The 23,395-nt window shown below is 38.8% G+C and overlaps 1 protein-coding gene across 3 annotated transcripts in view; it reads left to right on the forward strand.

Annotated features, from left to right (window-relative positions):
- LOC106065316 (ciliary rootlet coiled-coil protein 2-like) overlaps positions 1-21,703 on the forward strand; it is a 44,678-nt gene extending 22,975 nt beyond the window's left edge. For all 3 annotated transcript variants that reach the window (XM_056024114.1, XM_056024115.1, XM_056024117.1), the window contains exons 10-15: positions 9,715-9,852; positions 10,541-10,777; positions 14,759-14,929; positions 15,660-15,797; positions 16,953-17,090; positions 17,931-21,703. In XM_056024114.1, the coding sequence (XP_055880089.1) occupies positions 9,715-9,852; positions 10,541-10,777; positions 14,759-14,929; positions 15,660-15,797; positions 16,953-17,090; positions 17,931-18,113 (1,005 nt within the window). In that variant the 3' untranslated portion in view covers positions 18,114-21,703. The remainder of the gene's footprint in view (positions 1-9,714; positions 9,853-10,540; positions 10,778-14,758; positions 14,930-15,659; positions 15,798-16,952; positions 17,091-17,930) is intronic.
- Positions 21,704-23,395: the final 1,692 nt, after the last annotated feature.

Here is a 23,395-nt window from a genome sequence, read left to right on the forward strand (position 1 = left end):
CTGTCCCGGACAGAATCAACAATCATGACATTGGCTGTAGAGTTTCATCGCTGCAGGCGGGGGTCGATCGGTGGCGGTTGGCTTGCCTCTTGAGCTTGACGGAGCCATCCATGTTGCAGTCAGCAATGGTCGCTTCCTTCTTCTCCTCCAGTTTGACTTGACCTGGTTGCATGGACGTCGTGCTTTCATCGCCATCCATGTTGAATTCAGAAAACGTTTTCTTCTCCTCCAGTTAGCCTTCATCTGGTTGTATCGACCTCGTGATCGCATGGTCATCCATATTGCACTCAGCAAAAGTCGCCTTCTTCTTCTTCTCCGCCAGTTGGTCTTCATGTGGCTGCAGTTATTTCTTGGTAGCATCACCATGCACATTGGACTAAGCAAACGCCGCCTTCTTCTTTTCCTCCAGTTGATCGTCTTCTTGTTGCAGTGACGTTGTAGTTGCATCGCTCTCTTGTCGTTTGGTACTGAGGGCAGCCAATTGACACATGGAGAGGTATAGGATGTAAGGGCAGGTATTACCAAGATTGTTGGCAAAAGAGGTGGCTTCATAGGGCTTTGCGAAGAAGGACTGGGATGGGATTCAAATCCACAGGACAGGGAATTGTGGAACAGATCATCATCTTCAGCCTTGTCTGGAGTGCATGCTCGTGGGGCAGGTTGGCAACACTCCAGGTGCAAAGGTCCCTCGTCTTCGGCTTCAGGCTCCATTCGGCTTTCTTCACCACCATCAGGACCTCTCTCTCTCGTCTCAGTATCGGGCCAATCACTTGTTGGTTTCAGACCTTGTCGATTACTTTCGTCTTTCAAATGTCCATCAATGTCAACGTCAGACTGCCTTGGATTCTCTTTACCACCATCAGGACTTTCCTCTCCAGTCTTGGCAGCTGGACCAACGGCTGTTGGGTACGGACCTGGCTGGTATCTCTTAGCTTGCAAATGTCCCTCAACAGCTTCGTCAGATTTCATTGGGTTCTTATGGTCACCATCAGGGCTTCTCTCGCTGGTCTTAGAATCTGGGCAAGCGTCAGTAGGGTCCCACCTTCGTACGCCACTTGCAACTTGCAAACGTTCCTCAGCAAAATGCTTGGACGCGGAGCAAACATTCACTTGATATGTCTTGCTGTTTGAGGTGCTCATATCAGGTACAGCTGCATCACAAGCTTCGTTCGAACTATGGGCAGCTTCCATTGTCTCTTCATCTGTCTCTTTCGGGTCCACAGGTCTGTACTCCCTGTTTTCAGATTGACAGGCAGCACCACATTCATCAGCATTGCCGTTGTCACTGCATATTTCTTCTAAGCTTTGGGTGGGTAGTAGTTCATTGTTTAACGATGGCGCAGCTCCTTTATCTTTCAAGTCTCTTTGGTCGTACAGGGTTTCTTCCACCACGTCCATCGTTTTGACCACGGGGCTCGTCACTTCTTTCACTGAGGTACCCATCTCTTTAATCTCTCTACAGATGTCCTCGGTGTACTTCTTCAGTGTCACACTCATAGCCCGAATGAACTCTCCAAAATCTGGTGCGACTTCAAACAGATACGTGTCTGGATCTTCCTCTTCTTCAACTATACATTCTCGGAGGCATGCTTGTAAGGTTTCTTTATTTCCGCTCGTTTTCAGATCTCGATGACGGAGTTCTTCCTTCAGTTCTCTAAATTCAAGTTCGTACAGCAGTTTCAGACGAGCCATAGTAGATCCGATCCAATCCGATTCCGATCCTATCCCACTTCTGAGACCAGTTGTTACGAATCTCACTATCCAGGCTCTCTGCAAACTGCACCATACACCACCAACTTAAAGAACTTGACAAGTCAGGGCTCCAAAATAACGTAAAGGTTTAATGTCCATAAATAACAGCCAATACTGTACAATTGGCAGCACGTAGAACAGTACAAATAGCTCTGCGATAACAAATATCTCTCCGATAACACCGTTCTGCCATATCAAGTCTTGCACTGTCCTCTCCGTCTCGTTCGGGCTTGCACTGGGTTCAACAGTTCGGGACTGACTTCACACACTTGGGCTCGTTGTGTCGGACTCGATCACAGACCAAGATCAAGACGCTGTTCGTCTCAACTGTACTTGACAGTACTCCACACTGAACCGTCGTAATGCTCCGTACAGAACCACACCGTTGAACTGTGCTGTAGTCGACCGTGTTCTGAACTCCTGTCGTGAACCTCCTTTCTGAACCTTGCTGTATTGAGCCCCTTTTCTCGACCGTCTTGACTGCGACACCTCCGCTCTTTATATAGGGTCCCTACTGGCCTTCTCGAACCGGACAGAACGCCGCTCGACGTTTCTAGGTGGTCCGATGACTACAACTCTCGTGACGCTCATAAGCTCTGTTCACGATGGCGATCCTTCCCGTACCGTCCTGTTGATACTCGACTCGGTTGACCGTCGTAGCTCGTCACGGTTGACCGCTCGTCTAGCGCTGGCCTGGGGCGATTTGCGTCGGCTGACTACACTCACACCACTACCCCCATCTGTGCCACCACCAGGTTTATAACACTATTATTGTGTCTGCCTCCTTTTTTCCTCAGTCTGCCTTCATTGATCATCACTCTGTCTCCTTATCTTTAAAATCTCACTACGTCCTAGACCAGTCCGTTTGCCGTGGACTGCGACGGGTAAGGGGGGATAAAGAGATCCTGGTGTTTGAGTGGTGGCTATCTGAGGATAAACCACCACAGCACAATACTTTGGCTCCAAGTTCCCCTAGACCTGAGGCCCAGATGGCCCGCTCTGGGTCAATCGGCTGGTCATGCCGAGCTACCGAGGGCGGTGGCTGTAGGGTCAATCAGGGAGCTGCTGTATCGGACACATGTCCGATGCAGCAGCTGACTGAGTATAGCACCTGTGTAGCCCTGGCGGGCTCATTCTGGTCTTCCGAATGGCCCATCCCCTTGTTGGACTCGATGGCGGGTGGGGAGCACAGGTGCCGAATTAACAAGAATATATATGGACAAAAAAAAACACAGTAAACTACTTGCCCCAGATTTAAGTCTGGGCAAGAGACGCCGTATTGAGGCAAAAAAGGAGGAGGCCACAAAAAGCTGTACTACCTGGCCATCATTTTTGGTGGTCAGGTGCACAGAGGAGGGGAAAAGTCTGACAAAGCTGAGCCCTTTCCTTATCTATAAGGGACTCAAGTCAGTAGTGGGAGAGCCCAAGAGTGTGTCTAAGCTACACAAATCAATGGAACTTCTTGTAGAAGTAGATGGCAAGACACACTCTGATGGGCTTTTAACATGCAGAAGACTCTGTGATCTCCAAGTGGAAGTCATGCCACACAAGAGTCTGAACACCAGCTCTAGGGACCTACTGGAATGTTCCGAGAAGGAAATAGTGGAGGGCATTGAAGGAGTCACCCATGCCCGGCGCATTACCAGACGCAGGGATGGTGAGGAGGTCAAAACTGCCACTATTATCCTCACATTCGGAACTAGGACACCGCCAGAGTATGTGAAGGCAGGATACCTACGAGTTCCAGTGAGGCCCTACATACCTAACCCCATGAGGTGCTTCAAGTGCCAGGGTTATGGACACGGCGCGGCAGTCTGCAAGAGGAACACTGTGTGTGCCAGATGTGCTGGAGAGGGTCATGAGGACAAGGGCTGCACAGCCCAGTTCAAATGCCCAAACTGTCAAGCTGGCCACTCAGCCTACTCCAAGGACTGCCCTGTGTGGAAACAGGAGGTTGACGTGCAGGAGTACAAGGCAAGAAATGGATGTATCTTCAGCCAGGCAAAATCGGCTGTACTGGCCCTACCCAAGGGCCAATTCGGCTTGACAAAGACCTACGCCCAGGCTGTTGCTAAGATAGGAAGATCCATAGCCACACAGACGGACACATTGACCCCACCACCCCCTCCTCCTCCTCCAACTCAGAAGAAAACACCACCAAAGAACACACCTCTGAAGAAACAAGAAAGCCCTGTTGTCATGCTAAAGAACAGGTTCTCTGTGCTCACTGATGAGAGCATGGAGACTGATCAGCATGTCAAAACCAATACTCCGGGAGAACCCGGAGACATCATGTCTGACACAGGTTCTCCTCAGAGAACCCAGCCAGACACCCCAACCTCTACCGAATTAGAGGTTGACCAACTCCCTTAGGGGAGAAATCAAAGTGGAGAGGATGCCCGAGGTGAGAGAGGAGGAAATAACCTCCGCTGTAACCAGAAAGAAAGACTTCCCCCAAAAGGGGGTTGTCCTCCTCTCCATCCAAACCCAAGAATAAAAATACCAAGGTCACTGGAATAAAGGGAAACCCCTCCGGGGGCCTCCCGAGGCCAAATAGCTCCTAGTAGGTCATCTAGAATAAGCCATGGATTCCAGAATTGTACAGTGGAACTGTAGAGGCCTCAAGGCCAATTACGAGGAAATGCAGCTACTGATGGACTCTGAGACTCCTGTAGCTGTCTGCTTACAGGAAACATTTCTGAAAGATTGCATCAGCTTCCAAAGCTACCGTGCTTACAGCAAGAATGTTGAGGATGCAGAGAGAGCATCAGGTGGAGTCTGTATCCTTGTGAAGGATAGCATCCCCCATGAGAGGGTAGAACTACAGACCACACTACAGGCCGTAGCAGCTAGGATAACCCTTCACAAGGTTATCACTTGCTGCAGCCTGTATCTACCACCAGGCGCTCCATTAAACCCAACACACATGGAGGACCTATTGAAACAACTCCCCCGGCCTTATTTAATCCTTGGGGATTTCAATGCCCATAACACCATGTGGGGATTCAACAATACCGACACAAGAGGTCGTATGCTGGAGGATATCTTCCTCCAACATGATTTATGCATACTTAATGATGCATCACCGACCTACTTGCACCCAGGAACTGGATCACTCACATGCATTGACCTCACCGTATGCGTCCCCGGATTTCTATGGTCAGTTAGCAATGATCTACGGGGAAGTGATCACTTCCCAATCATCATTACTAACAATCTCCCTTCATTGGGACGACCTCAGTGGTGGAAACTGAATAAGGCCGATTGGGAACAATTCCAAAAAAGATGCTCTGAGGATATCACAGAAAATATCCTCCATGAACAGAACCCAGCTGAAACCTTTGCTAGCAAGCTACTAAGTATAGCCAGGAAAGTTGTACCCCTAACCTCTGCAAATCCAAAACGGCCTAGCAAACCATGGTTTGATACAGCTTGCAAAAGTGCTATTGGCGATAGGAAAAAACGACTGGCTGCATTTATAAAGAATCCTTCCCAGGAAAACCTAAAGCTATTCAGGATAGCTAGAGCAAAGGCTAGACAAACCATACGGTCAGCCAAAAGGAATTCCTGGAGAAGTTTTGTCGGCAGTCTGGATGCCAAAACTTCTGCTAGAGCGGTTTGGAAGGCAGTAAGGCGAATCAAAGGGAAAGAATCAAATGCAATAGGGCATTTGAAAAACCAAGGACGAACTGTCACGTCCCCCAGAGAAATAGCTGACTGCCTTGCATCCTCAATAGCAGAAAAATCATCCACTGCACACTACACGCCAGAGTTCCAAAAAGTCAAAACCAGGGAGGAAAGACACCCCATTGATTTCAGGTCAGAGAACAATGAAGACTACAACAAACCGTTCTCGCTTGAGGAACTGAGGGAATCGCTGGACAAGTCACATGACACAGCGCCTGGAGAAGACGAAATCCATTACCAGTTCCTCAAGCACCTTCCCGAACCCTCATTGGCAGTCCTGCTAGGGGTCTATAACTGTGTGTGGCAAACAGGCGCTTTCCCAAACAGCTGGAGGAAAGCCACAGTTATACTGATACCTAAACCAGGAAGAGACGGCTCTGACCCAGCTAACTATCGACCAATAGCACTAACAAGCTGCATCTGCAAAACCATCGAAAGAATGATTAACAGTAGGCTGGTCTGGTACCTGGAAAGGAATAAAGTGATCTCAAACTACCAGTGCGGATTCCGGCAGGGGCGGACAACAACTGACCACCTGGTAAAGCTGGAAGCTTATATTAGAAATGCATTACTCAGAAGAGAACATCTAGTAGCTGTATTCTTCGATATAGAAAAGGCCTATGACACAACCTGGAAACATGGCATTCTACGTGACCTGGCGCTTATGGCGCTTAAGGGACACCTCCCCCGTTTTGTGGAGGAATTCCTGAAAGATCAAAAATTTCAGGTTCGAGTGGGCAACTCCGCTTCTGACACTCATGACCAGGAAATGGGTGTACCCCAGGGCAGCATTCTGTCAGTCACCCTGTTCAACATTAAAATAAATAGCATCATAAATGCGCTGTCCCCTGGCATAGAGTGCTCTTTGTATGTTGATGACTTTGTCATTTTTACTTATGGGAAAAACATGAACACCTTAGAAAGAAAATTACAGTTATGTTTAAACAAAATTCAGGGTTGGGCAAATTATAATGGTTTCAAATTCTCAGACTCCAAAACAGTTAGTATGCATTTTTGTAATCTAAGGGGACTCCACCCAGACCCTGAACTATTTATACACAAAAAGAAGATCCCTGTCGTGAAAACTACAAAATTTTTAGGCCTCACCTTAGATTCCAAATTTAATTTTCTCCCCCACATTAAGGAACTTAAGAAGAAATGCCAAAAGTCATTAAACATACTAAGAGTACTCAGCCATACGGACTGGGGAGCTGACAGAGATACCTTACTGCTGCTTTATCGGAGTCTAATTCGATCCAAGCTAGACTACGGATCCATATTATATGGAGCAGCAAGGAAGTCGTACCTAAAAATACTGGAACCAATACAAAATGCTGCCCTGCGTCTCTGTCTCGGCGCGTTTCGTACATCACCTATCCCAAGTCTCCATGTGGAGGCTGGAGAACTCCCCATGGATATAAGAATAAAAAAGCTTGCAATGCAGTATATAGTCAAGCTAAAATCCAACCCCACGAACCCTGCTTTCGACTCCATATTTAACCCCACAGAGGTAGAATTATACAATCGAAGGCCTAACGTCATACAGCCGTTGGGCCTTCGAATGAGAGAACCCATCCAAAATTTAACCCCTCCCATTGACCAAATCTCTAAAATAGAAACCCCTCAGAATCCTCCTTGGCTAATGAATAAACCCAAATTAAATTTATCCCTCCTTAATTTCAAAAAAGAAAATACAGACCCAAGCATACTACAAGTCCACTTTAGGGAACTGCAGGAGAGCTACGGAGATTGTGGCACCATCTACACAGACGGATCCAAAATGGAGGGAAAGGTCGCATGTGCCTGCTCCTTTCGGAACAAAACAATCTCCCGTAGACTCCCCGATGGCTGCTCCATCTTTACGGCCGAATTGCACGCAATATTGCTTGCACTTATGGCCGTTAAAGCATCAGAAAGGAGGAAATTTATAATCTGCTCCGACTCCAAATCTGCATTGCAAGCTTTGGGGCGGATGAAGACTGACATCCCATTAGTACATATGAGCCTGAAGCTGTTGGACCAAATAACAGCCGACCGTAGGGATGTCACCTTCATCTGGGTCCCCTCCCATGTTGGCATTGAGGGAAACGAAGCCGCAGACAGAGAAGCAAAGAGAGCCCTAAATCATGCGGTGTCAGGAACCCAAATTCCCTACTCGGACCTGAGACAAAGTATTGCCTCTGCCACCTATCGAGAGTGGCAGAACCAATGGGAGGCTGAGACTCACAGTAAACTCAGGCAGATTGTGGCAGATGTCAGGTGGCGGCCCACATCTAAGGGTCTGACAAGGCGTGGTAGCACGACCATGTCCAGACTTAGGATTGGCCACACCTACATCACGCACTCTTTTGTACTGAAGAGAGAGGAGCCTCCACTTTGTGAGTACTGTGACTCTCGCCTCACAGTGGAACATATCCTCGTTGATTGCCCCAGATACCAGGATGTCAGGGCGAAATATCTTAGAGCCACTAATTTAAAAACACTATTTGATAATGTCGACCCTGGGAAGGTACTGGGCTTTATCCAGGAAGTGGGGCTATCTACGAAGATCTGATTTATGAATTTGTGAACATGCACCATTTACATTAGATTTTTACCAAATATTTAAATTTTTACTACCTTTACTATTTTAACTGTGAATAGACCTTGATTTTAATGATATGACTGTATAGAATCTGGCCCTTGTTGTTTAGAGAGAGAGTAGTCCTTAAGGGACTGCAGGCGCGACATGGCCTAAATTGTGCCGATGTGCCTCAAATCAAAAATCAAATCAATCAACCTGTTACATACAGTTCTACACACAACCCAAAAAAAATTTAAAAAGGTTACTGACACAAACTCGGGAGTGATATGCTTGGTATCTTCTTCCCCTATCAGTGACAACTATTGAACAGAGGAAGAGTCTGAATTCAGAAGATTGTGACATGATTCAGTAGGAAAATAACACATATACAAGTAAAAAAAAATATTTTAATTTAAGAGCTTTATTCTGATGCAAGTTTCTTTTATTTTTATTTGGCGAGAGTTTTCTTGTGATCCCAACTAGGATCTTCCTAGGACTAGGACCTTGTAAGGAAACATTTTCATGAATTATGATGCTAAAAAAGGAAGTGATTCATCAGTTCATCATTAGTGAACCTGGAAAAATAGAAGTAAATTACCCCTTTCAGACGTTGCCATCTGTAGAGTAGATGATGTAAAGACCTTCTGTTTCTATGGCCGAGGGTTAACAAAGCTAACATATGTCCAACAAAATGAGCTACTGACTTAACTTTTCCTAACTAATGTCAGGTATCTGTTTGAGCTGGAGCTGGGTTGTCACCAAAAATACCAAAATTCAAAATTTCTTTCTTCATAATTCTAACTTGAGACCCCCTGGTTCAGGAGCCAACCCTTTTACCAGAGCCACCATGGCAAAAGGAGAAAAGCCTTTTATAAATTTTATGTGGTCTGTCAGTCTATCAGTTCTACACACTTAGATCTCAAAATCTAGAAAAGGTTTTGGATTTTCGTATTTTGCAGCTTTCAATAGCTACATTTTGTTTTGATTTTGAAAATAAATATGCTAGCTTTTTTATTTTTATAAAAATACTTCATTTTAAAAACAAACAAAATACTCATATAATAAGCACTATTAATGGAAATATTATGGGAGTCACAATGAAGATATTGAAATAATACTTTTTTTTTTGTAGCATTAGTACACACAGTTTTATTATTTGTAAAAATAAACTTATAAAAAAATGTCTATATGTACTTCTTATGTATGTGTTTTTAGATATACGAGCCACTAATAATTTTTTCTGAAAAAGTAAGAATGCACATTTTATTCAAGAAGCAGTGTTGTCGAGGTGCAACTCCATCATAAATGTCAACTCTGACTTCATTTGAGGGAAATATGGCCCTGCTAAATGTTAAAATATACTGTTGATTTAACTCAATCTCTCCGTAATTATTTTCCTCTTTCTGATAGTGTTATTCATTTTGCTCATTTTGTATTTCACTTTTTCCTGTTCAGATTTAACTTCAATAAATTTGTTGTTTGTTTTCAGAAAATGTTATATTTGGTATCGAATTATAGGAGAATGCATTCTCTTTTTACGCCCAAAAATACATTTAGTTTAATGGGTTCCAATCAACGTTGTCATCATCTCTTAGGAGAGAAAGAGTTAATTAATGGCTGCTTTTTATCCATTATTGCACATTATTTGTCTAGATATTATATATTATTATTATAATATTATATTATACAAATGTTTCTTTTTCACCTTATAGTTAGTTTTTCCTAGTTTATGGTTTCGACCAACAACAGAACAAGACAGATTGAGAATGACACTAAGGAGGAAGTGGAACAGGGAGGCAGCGGCCAGACACAGAAGGAAAAAAAAACAAGAACTTATTGAACTAGAAAAGGTAAAGAACTTTATCTAGAAAACAAACCAAAATTTAGGCTAGTTACCACAGATGATAAACTGATATGCATGTCATTTGGTTCTCAGTCTTTCTATCACTGACTGACAATTTAATTAGGGAATCTTTCATTTGAAGCTGTTTAATGCACCTGTCTGGGTGGGACCAAAAGAAGTTCCTATATGTGTTGTGAATGTCAATAGTCCTTCTATGATAAGCATGAATAGAATGTAATCTTTGTTTGCAAAAGTTGTACCCTTCAACATTCACAGGGCTTCAAATAAAACAAAGTTACCTAAATCTATAGCCAAAAGAGATTTTTTAGATACCCACTAATAGGTATTAGACCACTAATAGGTATTAGAATCTTTTTTTAAACCAAAAAAATGACTTCATTAAAAAAAATCTTAGGCTGCTCATTGTTTAAAAAAAATTACAATTTAGGTCATAAATGAAAAAGGCTCATCATTAATTTTTTTTTATTTATTCAAGGAATTTGTCTAAAATTTGGAATAACTTTGTATAGATCTAGGTCAATTCAGCAGAACAATTCATTTATCAATTATTAGATTATTGCAGAAATAATCCTTGTATTCTTTTAAAACTGAATAAGTTGCTATTTGGATTGCTTTAGAAATGGATATTTTATTTTGCGGAAAAGTTCATTTCAAGAATTTTCATTTACACACAGGAGTGGAAAAATCTTATCAAGCACAATGGTTTCCTTAAAGAAAAGATACTTTCACAAAACCGTAACAAAGAAGCTCTCATAAAGATGATGATTGACCGAGGATTTACCGAGCTAGATATAGAACAAGCTCTTCAAGCGACGCAAATCCAGTGCCATATGTCAGAGCCATTTCTTGGTAGTCATGATCAAGATAACCAGAAAGTGCAAGCAGAATTTACATCAGAGCCAGAACCAATAGTGAGTACATTTTGTAAATGGCAAACATGAAATTAAAGCATTCTTTATTTGATGTCATTGGTTAGTTTTTTTTTTATTTTTAAACATCTTCGTTCTTGAATCCTGGGATGTCTCATCTGTGTGAGAGAAAAATGTTTGCCCAGCTTCCCACCTGCCTTTAGAATGCCTGAAATGTCCAGGTAAATTGATAAATGATTTCTCCATTCCCTACTTTGCCTAGGTATTGTATAAAATGACTACAACTGCTTCAGGCAAAGTGATTCAAAGTATTCCAGTAATAATATAAATTTCTCATAATAATATTTTTATTCACCAGTAATCTAAATAATTTAGCCTTGTTCATTAAAATGTGGAGTATATGTAATTATGACTGTCTTAGTGTGCAGACTTGTACAACTTCATTGTACTAGGTACAAAGCTGATACTAAAGATCTTTCATATTGTGTTGTATGAAAGGTGAAAGAAAATAGGTTTAATATGTTATCATGGCAAATATGATTACTAAGAAATAACTACTTGACTAGATATTGATCAAACTAATAACAAGTTTTGTTGTGATGAAAACACAAGAAGTTAATTTATCATGTTAAACAAGGCTTCATTGCAATTCATCTTTTGTCTTAAATATTGACATTTTGCCTTTAAAAAAAAAAAAGTGCTTATTCCCGTATATAAATTTGCTTGTCTTGAAAGTGACCTGTTTCAAAACAGAAATGATGTTTAAACTCATTCTAATAAGGTATTTTCTCATGTACAATGCTCTCAGTTTGATTTAATTGACTTTTAGTCCCATTCAGATCAAAATAAAAAGTCACTAGGCTAACATTACCTGATGAAAAGATGTGTCTCTATTGAAAGAATATGTTGTACACTAAGTTCCAAACTTTTTTTGTTGTTGTGCGAATAATAAACAGTTCTGAAAAGTCACTATGTCTGAACAACTTATGATGAACATAATAGTTAATTTGACTGTCACGTAACCCAAAAAGTTAGCAGACAGCTGCAGAGTGAATACATAAATCAAGTAAGATCTGAAGATAACAATACAAATGTATGATCATATATTAAATCTAAGGAAATGGAAACAACAGAAGTATTCCCATTAAAAATTGAAGATAACCAAACACACAACAATAATGAAATTAAAGCATACATTTTTAATAAATATTTCGCATCAGCATTCTCATCCCTAGGAGACAAAGACATTTTTATAAATTTAAACCAAGTAGAAAACATAGGAGATATAAATGTACATGAAATGGGGTTTCTTCTTTTTCTTCTTCTAGCCAGCTTTTTGCTGCTGAGCTGTGAGCTATTTTGAAGACTGTGCCAAGGAAAAATAGTGTGCTGTTTTCTTCAGTTGTTCAGCACTGTCGTACAGGTTGTTTGTTATGTTGGGCTGGAGTGGTAGTAGGGTCTGCCTAATGTGGATTAGGAAGGGGCATTCAAAAAGGATATGGTTTACGGTTTCATAAGGGTGGGTGCAGTGTCTATAAAGGAAGAGTTGTGTAGGATTTATTTTATTGAGATGGTAATTTAACAGAGGTGTGTGTCCTGTCCTTAGATGGAAGATTGTAGATTTCTCTTTGCGGGGAAGGAAGTTAATACTGTCCAGTTTGTTAGGCATGTTCATTTCTTTGTACATGGCTCTGCCTGTGTTTCCTTTTGCCCATTGGTTGAGCCACTCCTCTTTATGGTTGTTGATTAACATTGACCTTAGGGTTCTATAGATGATCCTGCCTTTGAAAGCTTATCTGCCCTTTCAGTTCCTATGACGCCAATGTGTCCAGGGATCCACTGTAATGTGATGTTGATGTTTAATTTTGTCTAGCTAGCATAAAACCAAATAAAGCTTCTGGACCTGATGGTATTCCAGCTAGATTGCTCAAAGAACTAAGCAATGAGCTAGTTCAAAATACTTTTTCAGACATCACTAAATCAAGGCAGAGTACAGATGGACTGGAAAGAAGCTAATGTCACCCCCCTATTTAGAAAAGGAGAAAAATCTGATCTGTGGAACTACAGACCAGCATCACTCACCAGGGTCACATGTAAAATCTTAGAACACATAATATGTAGCAACATCATAAATTACTTAGATAAACGTAATGTCCATACTCCATACCAACATGGCTTTAGGAAATTTGTCACATGAAATTCAACTAATAGGATTAATTGATGGTTTTTCAAAGGGATTAGATAACAGTGAGCAAATAGATGCCATTTTATTAGAATTTTCTAAGACAATTGAAAAAGTTCACCATACACTTTGGCATTAATGGTTCATTACATCAATGGATTCAGGATTTCCTAATAGGAAGAGAACAAACTGTAATAATAAATGACTCCAAATCTACACCAATAATAGTAAACTCAGGTGTACCTCAAGGAATTAGGCCCACTACTGTTTCTAATCTACATAAATGACCTACCAATTGCATTAGCAATTTTTACTAATCAAACAAGAACATAAAACTAAAATGCTATTTAACTTTAACTAGGCCAATATTAGAATAGGCATCCTCTGTTTGGGATCCCTCAACTCAAGAAAACAGTAAAATTATAGTGAAATCACTAAACTTAGAGACACTTCTGGACAGAAGAATACAAAGTAAAGTAGCTATAATACATAAAACACTGAACCATAATTTACAAATAGAAAAAACAAAACCTAATGAAATACTCAGAAAAACACAAAGATAGAGGCACATTTCTTATTCCATACACCAGAACAAATTCTTACAAGTGCTCCTTCTTCCCTAGTGCCATTAGAGTATGGAATGGGTTGCCTGAATCAGCCAGGAAAACCTATGACTTAGCAGAGTTTAAGTCATTGGTTAACATGCACATTGGCACATGAAATGTGTAGGATGTAATTATCTTGTTTTTTGAAGTACAATCTGTAATGTATAAGATAAGAAGAAGATAAGATAAGATACAGCCTATGACTTACAAATATTTTCCATTCACTATTTTCTAAGCCTAGTTTAGGTCTTGTTTGTATTGTTTGTCATTCTTGGTGAGACTTGATCTCCTTCATTGTCTTCCTATGGGTTTGAACATTTCTGGTAAGCCTCAGTTGAACATTTCTGGTAAGCCTCAGTTGAACATTTCTGGTAAGCCTCAGTTGAACATTTCTGGTAAGCCTCAGTTGAACATTTCTGGTAAGCCTCAGTTGAACATTTCTGGTAAGCCTCAGTTGAACATTTCTGGAAAGCCTCAGTTGAACATTTCTGGTAAGCCTCAGTTGAACATTTCTGGTAAAGCCTCAGTCTCACTATATTTTTTTCTCAACATAAGATTTATTAGTAGAAAAGACCAAGGAAAAGTGGAAATCAAAATGCATACAAATAGAGTATGTAGACTTTTTGCTATTGCATGTAGACAGTTTTACCATCTCAATGTTTATCTTTTGATTTCTCATTTGAGTCTAGTTAGATGAAACTGAACAACGGTATATTTACTGATGCATATTACTATTTTTAAATATGATTAGTTGAATTAAAGTATAATTTGCTTATTTAAAAATTGCAATTTCACCTAGCATAGGGTATTAAGACATGGGCCTACAAAGGTATTTTTTTAGTCTTAAGAAATCCTGTTGTTTATTTGTGTTTTTTTTCCTCATTTATTTTTAAGTTATAAATAAATCTTTCTAAAGAAGACATTTTTTTGCCTGACAAAGAACTAGTCATTCTCTATAGATATATATATTCTATAGAATACCTAGAGAAAATAGGAAATGAAGAATCATTTCGTACTTCACTTAAGAACGCCCGGCATTCTATAGAATACATGCATTTCACACTTTGCCGGTAACATATATCTGCTTAGACAAATACATACAAGTGCTCCGTCATCCATAGTGTCATTAGAGCACAAAACTGGTTGTCTGAATAAGCCAGGAAAACCAGTGACTTATCAGAGTTAAAGACTCTAAACCTAAACCTAACAAGCCTAATGACATTTTGTATTCTGCAGCTAACAGAAGTAAAATTAGAGGAAAATGAACAAATGATGAATCTGAATGAGGACAGCATGCTACAGATATGGGAACAAAATCCAAGTGATATAAAACTAGAGGTTTTAAATACAGATCTAGATCCAGACACAACCCAAAAAGAAATGAGATTGATGGCAATGGATTCAAAGGTGGGAATTGTTGCATTTGAGTTATTTTATCACTGATAGCTATTTTATTTCCAGGTTTGATTAGAGAATCATTAATTTTACCTTGTTTGTGTGTGTGGGGGGGGGGGGGGGGGAAGGGGGGAGAGGTTCCTAATGTGTTTAAAGTCAATTGTCAACCCACTCAATTTTAACTTTGGAATTTTGCTGTGGGCTGCCAAAAAAAATAAATCTTAGTACAATAGTTAAATATAGATATATTTAGAGGGAGGGGGAGAGTGATTAGTTTTAGTGCTAAAATGCATTCTTGTTTCACCCCTTCATGGAGCAGGCTATAGAAGCAGAGTTATCAACTTTATAGTACCTTACATTGTTTGATGTAAGGCATTATTTTATGGGAACAAACATTTCAGTAGCTGGGCAGAGTTCAGTAGGATATTTGCCCAGAACATCAATCTCCAGACAAGTTGCACAGATCTGACACAAAGGTAACATTGGATCAAGCTCTGCATCATTTTAAAACCATTGTTTCATTTGTAGCAAGAAATCTCTAATGATAGTACCATCTTTTCAGTTTTGTGGCCACACTTGCCAGGACAAGTCTAGAACTTATTCTCATACCTAAGTCTGTATTTGTATTTCTCAACGTTTTTTACTTTTATGTTTGCTACACACACACACTAACCTACCTGCCTACATCATTACATAGATTCAATATAATGTTGTGTTTGTTTTTCTTTATTTCTCTATACAGTTAGAATCCCCAACATCTTGTGTTCTGCAATTAACAGAAGAAGAAAAAGGACAAATTGAACCAAGGAGGAGAGTGAGCAGGAAGTTCAAAGCAAGACAGAGGACAAACCTAAGGGTACAACTTATACAAAGAAAAAAGGTTTGTTATTGGATACAGATGTAAACACAACTCAAAACTTGTTGGTGTCATGTGGGTTTTTTTTATGACTTGTGTTCTTTGCATAGCTTGCATTTTGTTTCTCAAAGTAAGGTAAAGATCAGCAAGTTCTAACTAACAGTGCTGAAAATAAGGTGATTAGGTTTTAGCTTAAAACTTTATCACAAAAAATAAATGCAATCCAATAATGAATAAGTAAACATCAAATAAAGTAATTAACATAAGTACACAAAGTTATTTAATATCAATGCAACTAGGTCACTTGAATGGCAATGTGACACTAGGGAGGGAGGGGTTAAAAAATTAATGAAGAATAATAATTTCTTTTTTACTACTGGATTCCCACTTCAAGTCTTAACTATTGTATGCCAGCCCCCCCCCCCCCCCTCCCTATACCTTTTCTTGTTCTGCTAAACAATGACATGTTGTTAGAATATACTGTTCCTTAATGAATGGCTTCTTTTTATCCATTATTGCACATTATTTGTCTAGATATTATATATTATTATTATAATATTACTAGCCAAATATTATCTGCAGGCCTTAGTTTGGGTATAACTGATCTAATGGATTGGATGTAGATTTATGTGAAACATTTTTTCGCCACAAAAATGAAAGTAGAGGGAAAAATAGTTAAAATAGGTTACCATTTTAGCCGTCATATTGATATCAAGTATAAAATACTGTGAAAATGGGTTTACCAGATTTGTTAAAAAGTCTTGTTCTTTAATACTGATAGATTTAGGTATTCAGTTTTATTTTTAGAGTCTCTGGGTTGTGGGAGGGACATTCAACATACACTACAGTCTCTGCCATGATCTAAGGAATATTTATACCAGGTTTTATCAGGAGTGGTCAAAACTATTTTGATTTCTATGCGGGACATACATACATACACCTTACAGAAGGCTGGTCATGCGGTAAGCACGCTGGACTGTTGTTCAGACTTCTCGATGCTCCGGGGTTGATACCCTACCCACTGCCATCCCCCATCATCCTGGGGGAGGTTTGGACTAGGAAGTAAATTATCTTCATTTCTGAAGGAGTATCAGAAACATGTAAAACATTTTACAAACATTTTTTGCACTTTATATTAAAGATATCATATTATCCAAATTTTTCTTTTTCCCCTTATAGTTAGTTTTCCCTAGTTTATGGTTTCGACCAACAACAGAAAAAGACAGATTGAGAATGACACTAAGGAGGAAGTGGAACAGGGAGGCAGCGGCCAGACACAGAAGGAAAAAAAAACAAGAACTTATTGAACTAGAAAAGGTAAATATCTTTATCTAGAAAACAAACCAAAATTTAAGCTAGTTACCAAAGATGATAAACTGATATATATGTCATTTGGTTCCCAGTCTTTTTATCACTGACTGACAATTTAATTAGGGAATCTTTCATTTGAATCTGTTTAATGCACTATGTGTGGGTGGGACCAGAAGAACTTCCTATATTTGTTGCATGTCAATGGTCCACCCTTGATTAGCATGAATAGAATGTAATCTCTGTTTGTTTTACTATGTTCCTTCAGGTTTGAAGATTCTTACATCCTAGCCCTCACCTCGCGGGGAATAGCAGACATGGTTCAAACCCAAAACCATCAAATGACAGTCCAGAGGGCATACCACACAACCAGGCAGTCTTCTCCTTATTGACATAACTGTCCAGCTCTATTTTGAACACTGTCCACATTAAGTAGTCTCTGTGGCTTGTCAGAGAATTAAAAAGAACTGAACACTTTTAAAACCATAGGTGGATTTGAGAATTAAAAAAAAAAAGTAAAGATACCCTTTTCAGACATGATCTGTATGTAAAACTCTAATGTTTCTATGTTTACTGGTTGATGAAGGTGTCATGTGGCCCCTCTTACTTTTCCCAATTAATGCCAGAAACCATTAGAGTTAGGGTTATCCTAAAAATCCTGAGATACAAAATCCCAGCCTACACAGAGATTCTAATCTAAAACTCCTCATTTCAGAAGCTATGCTCTTTACCACTCAGCCACTACTCCTCCAGTCTTTGGAGAATTGTTGTTGCCTAGATAGTTGGATTATATTTCAGCTCAGAGAATAAACTGATCCAATGTTTCTTACCTTATTTTTATTGACACAGGAGTTGAATGATCTCATCAAATGTAATAATTCTCTGAAAGTGAAGATAATGTTGCAAGCTGGTAACAAAGAAGCTCTAATCAATATGATGCTTGATATAGGACTTACTAAACTAGAGATAGAGGATGCTCTTCAAGGGACTCAACACCAGCAAGAGATGTTCTTCAAAAGCTCAGCTTTGTAGCTTTATCTTTTGATATAGATGATGAGATTGTCTGCGCTGTGACATTATATGCCAGTTAGATAAGTTTAGTTAATCAAAACCATTTCACAACTGTACATAACTATAGTAAAACAAAACTTTATTATCATAAAAATTTGGCATCATTTTTCGTTTGTGCATTTTTCTCCCAATTTTATGTGATTTTGCTTTCCATTCATATTTTCTATGTTTAAACAGAAAACTTTGCCACTTGAATGACAGTTTTTAATTATTATTTTTTTAAATAGCAGCTGTTAACTTGATCAGACGCTCATGTGATCTAAGATGAAGTAAAAATGTATCCATACTGTTAGAGCAACGGGAAAAATGTCTTTCTAGGTTTTTTTGTGTTGTTTTTTTTTTAATTGTATCTAACTATTAAATTTATTGTTTTTAAATATACTTTTATCTTTCAATATTTGTGTGAAAAGATGAAGCCATTAACAAAGTTGTATTATGTAGGCAATATTGTGGTGTGCTGATTTGTGAGATATTACTGCAGTCAAAGTTTTCTGTGCCAGCATGATTCATACTAAGACCATACTCAGAATCCAAAACATTACTAGAATGTTTTGTATTCAAGAAAACAAGGAGAATATAGGCATTTATTATGGACATTGTTCTATGTACACTATTGTAGAAGCTTTTAGGAGCCTTAGGTCTTAGAGCCATACTTAAGAGTGGTGAGACCCACTGCCTTACAGACATTGATTTGAATTAGTAGATAGAGAGACCTTTTCTGCTAAACTCTTATTTTGCTACAATCAAAAGCACTGCTGGCCTTAGCTATTTCTCTAGACAGTTGTTGGATATTGTGCTGCCCAAACACACAAAATAGTCTAACATTAAAAGGGAGGTGGAAAAAGATTCATGTCACAACTCGGTTTGTGTAGTTTGTGAAGCACTGCACTCATCCTTAATCTTTGAATTATGTTTAGCAGAAGATAACTTCCATTTTTTTTCTTAGTTTGATAGGCAAACTCAAATGAGGCAAGTCTCTGCATATTGGTTGATAGCAAGATGAAACTCCTGCTAGTGTAGGGATAAAGGACACAACTATATCCCATGGAAATGTTCTGAAACAATCATCTCTTTGTTATAGTATAGAAGAGTTGGCACCATAAGTTTAATATATTGCCATTAATGACTTAGATAGAGTACAATCTTTACAAAAGGCCTGAACACTGACCTGGGACATCACAACCTGTGGGCAGTAGTTCGTTGCCCGCAGGATGTTTCTGTTCTTAAAATAGCATACTATTTTCATCTTCTTCAGTAATTACATGCTTTTACACTCTATGGTATCCCAATTTTTTCCTTGGAACATTTTATGTTTTTGCGATAGAATTTTACAGGATGTATCAAAAAATCTGACCACTACCTACATTAATCATGTAAAGTTACTTAAAGCAACAAATTATTTCTGTTTAATAAGGACACTGTCACTATTAAGCCTCAAGGAGTAAATGAAATGAATGGAAGTCAAGTATTATACAATCTATATCTAGCCAACAATGCGTAAGGTCCATGCAATATGTGTTCTATTTGTACAGTGGCAAGAGCAGAAGACAACATTATGTTCTAGTGCTGCCCTTCTATAGCTTGTAAATATCTCTCAGACTCATTGTTTCTGCTTTCAGTTTGTTTTTTTAAATGTATACAAAAATGCTGGTTTCATTTACATCACTATTGTATACACATTTTTCATCCACTCTCAAATATTATTATTATTATGTTTCTGTTCTAAATATGCACATTTTAAATATTTTTTTTTTAATAATCAGAAATCTGAATGTATTGAATCAATGCTAGTACTAACAGACTAGGGAGAAAAAAAACTAGAAAATGTGAAATAATAAACTTATTCATTTCCAGAATAAAGAAAATACAGAAATACAGTAATTTGTTTTGTGATTACAAGGACTCTTGTGTAGCTAATAAAACATTCTTTCAGAGCCCCCCCAGTAGGAATATGAGGACAAATCATGCCATGTGTTAACTAAAGATCTAAATCTAATGTTGTCATAGCTATTGTATAGAGACAAAAAATTACTCTTGTGAATCTAAAATACATTTTTTTTATTTATTGGGAATTAAAAAAAAAAGCTAATTATAATCTTAAAAAAAATAATTCTGCTGAATTTAATATTATTAGGAAATCAGATCCCCATGCTTATTTCAACTATCCATTATTTAGATCTAAATTAGCCTTACATCTTCCCAAAGTTTATCCTGGCTTCTAATGTACTTTTGTTTTAAATTTTATTCTCTATCCAACTTGGTGTGCAGAGGAATGGAATGTATCGAATCCTGAGATCCCTGTAGCTATAATGACGATGAAGAGAGAAGCATATTAGTAAATATTAACCCCAAACAAAATGGATATTTGTATTTGTGAAGGCAAAGTATTTTCATCAATTTGTCAATGTTTTCAATAATGAATAATTACAATGTATATAAATATGTGTTTGAGCCCACCCCCTTCCTCCAAAAAATAATTTTCTTTAATATTAATGATTTCTTTTTTGTAAATTCTATAATGACTAATAATTGTGTGCAATCACTGTCATATTGTAAGAAATGGTGGATCAGGTTCACTTATATGGATACTATGGTAAAAATGTTATTTAAGTTTGCATGTGCTCTGTATAGAAATGTTCCAGTTATTTGATGTAGTATATTCTTGTTAATAATGTCATGTATTGGTTTTAAGTTTTTGAGTTATTGATATTGTCTACAAAATTATTAATTTTGTTGTTTTTTTCTTGATGTCAGTGCCATTTCTCTTGATGTCAGTGCCATTTCTCTTGATGTCAGTGCCATTTCTCTTGCTGTCAGTGCCATTTCTCTTGCTGTCAGTGCCATTTCTCTTGATGTCAGTGCCATTTCTCTTGATACTTTTACTGTTAAGATTATTTTTGACTAGGGCCAAAAGTTTGATCAACTCATTTTTTTTTTCCAAATCATGGTCATAAATGATAGTCCTAACATCTAAGGAGCTCTAAAATTGAGAGAGAGAGGGACTTTTGACGCATCAGCAACCTTTATCTGAGGCCTGAGAATGTGCCCTTAGATCTTTACATCTCAGGACAGAAGGAGCTGTATCTATTGATACACTATGAGTGTATAATACATCTCAGGACAGAAGTAGCTGTATCTATTGATACACTATGAGTGTATAATACATCTCAGGACAGAAGGAGCTGTATCTATTGATACACTATGAGTGTATAATGCATCTCAGGACAGAAGGAGCTGTATCTATTGATACACTATGAGTGTATAATGCATCTCTTACACTGCTGACTAGAAGATTTCATTGGAGAGATTTTTCAAGCAACTGGTCAATTATTTTTCTTCTTTAAGTTTCCCTAAAGGGTATCACTGCTTTATTGTTTAGTCGCGTGTTAATTAGAGAGAAAGATTTAGTTGAACGATGTACAAGAATATTCCTATAACGTTAATGACTTCAGTTCTTAAACATATATAGTGGAATGTTGTTTTTTTCAACCATTTATATAGTACATATATGCTGGTACATTGAAATGCAAATAAATTATTTTTAAAATATACTTTTTTTTTTTTCAAAGTGTTGTAACTGAGGGACACTTCTTGGACACAGTTGTTTTGAACTGATTTAACAGTGTCCAATGGAGGCTGTAAAATGTTGATGAAGTCAAGTTGTAGTGGAAGGATTATTTTTTTCAAATTGGTCTGTACATCATTAGACCAACAGTTAGATGATCACAGCAGGGTCGGCCTTAGGCATGGGCAAATTAGGCAACCGCCTAATTTTTGTGGCCTCGCACAGGACTCAGAGAAATTATTTTAGAGAAATATTTCGAAACATGGATCAAATCTGAAAGATAAACAAACTGTATGGCTCTAAGTGTCTACTAGCTCAACAAACTGTATGGCTCTAAGTGTCTACTAGCTCAACAAACTGTATGGCTCTAAGTGTCTACTAGCTCAACAAACTGTATGGCTCTAAGTGTCTACTAGCTCAACAAACTGTATGGCTCTAAGTGTCTACTAGCTCAACAAACTGTATGGCTCTAAGTGTCTACTAGCTCAACAAACTGTATGGCTCTAAGTGTCTACTAGCTCAACAAACTGTATGGCTCTAAGTGTCTACTAGCTCAACAAACTGTATGGCTCTAAGTGTCTACTAGCCTAACAAACTGTATGGCTCTAAGTGTCTACTAGCCTAACAAACTGTATGGCTCTAAGTGTCTACTAGCTCAACAAACTGTATGGCTCTAAGTGTCTACTAGCTCAACAAACTGTATGGCTCTAAGTGTCTACTAGCTCAACAAACTGTATGGCTCTAAGTGTCTACTAGCTCAACAAACTGTAAGGCTCTAAGTGTCTACTAGCCTAACAAACTGTATGGCTCTAAGTGTCTACTAGCCTAACAAACTGTATGGCTCTAAGTGTCTACTAGCCTAACAAACTGTATGGCTCTAAGTGTCTACTAGCTCAACAAACTGTATGGCTCTAAGTGTCTACTAGCTCAACAAACTGTATGGCTCTAAGTGTCTACTAGCTCAACAAACTGTATGGCTCTAAGTGTCTACTAGCTCAACAAACTGTATGGCTCTAAGTGTCTACTAGCTCAACAAACTGTATGGCTCTAAGTGTCTACTAGCTCAACAAACTGTATGGCTCTAAGTGTCTACTAGCTCAACAAACTGTATGGCTCTAAGTGTCTACTAGCTCAACAAACTGTATGGCTCTAAGTGTCTACTAGCTCAACAAACTGTATGGCTCTAAGTGTCTACTAGCCTAACAAACTGTATGGCTCTAAGTGTCTACTAGCTCAACAAACTGTATGGCTCTAAGTGTCTACTAGCTCAACAAACTGTAAGGCTCTAAGTGTCTACTAGCTCAACAAACTGTATGGCTCTAAGTGTCTACTAGCCTAACAAACTGTATGGCTCTAAGTGTCTACTAGCTCAACAAACTGTATGGCTCTAAGTCTACAAGCCTAACAAACTGTATGGCTCTAAGTGTCTACTAGCTCAACAAACTGTATGGCTCTAAGTCTACTAGCCTAACAAGTCTCTACTAGCTAGCTAGGATTGAAGGTTTATTAGCCACTGTTTAGTTTCTTCTTCTCTTTGGTGAAATGTCCAAACGCTATTTCTAGTCTGATCATCATGAATCATCCATGAAGCACATTAGTGTTATCGGCGTTGTATGAATTTATCTACTCACTTAATCGCCTAGGGCCTCCAATGACCTAAGGCCGGCCCTGATCACAG

The sequence above is a fragment of the Biomphalaria glabrata genome, chromosome 3 (genome assembly GCF_947242115.1).
Source record: "Biomphalaria glabrata chromosome 3, xgBioGlab47.1, whole genome shotgun sequence".
In the NCBI taxonomy this organism is placed as follows: domain Eukaryota; kingdom Metazoa; phylum Mollusca; class Gastropoda; family Planorbidae; genus Biomphalaria; species Biomphalaria glabrata.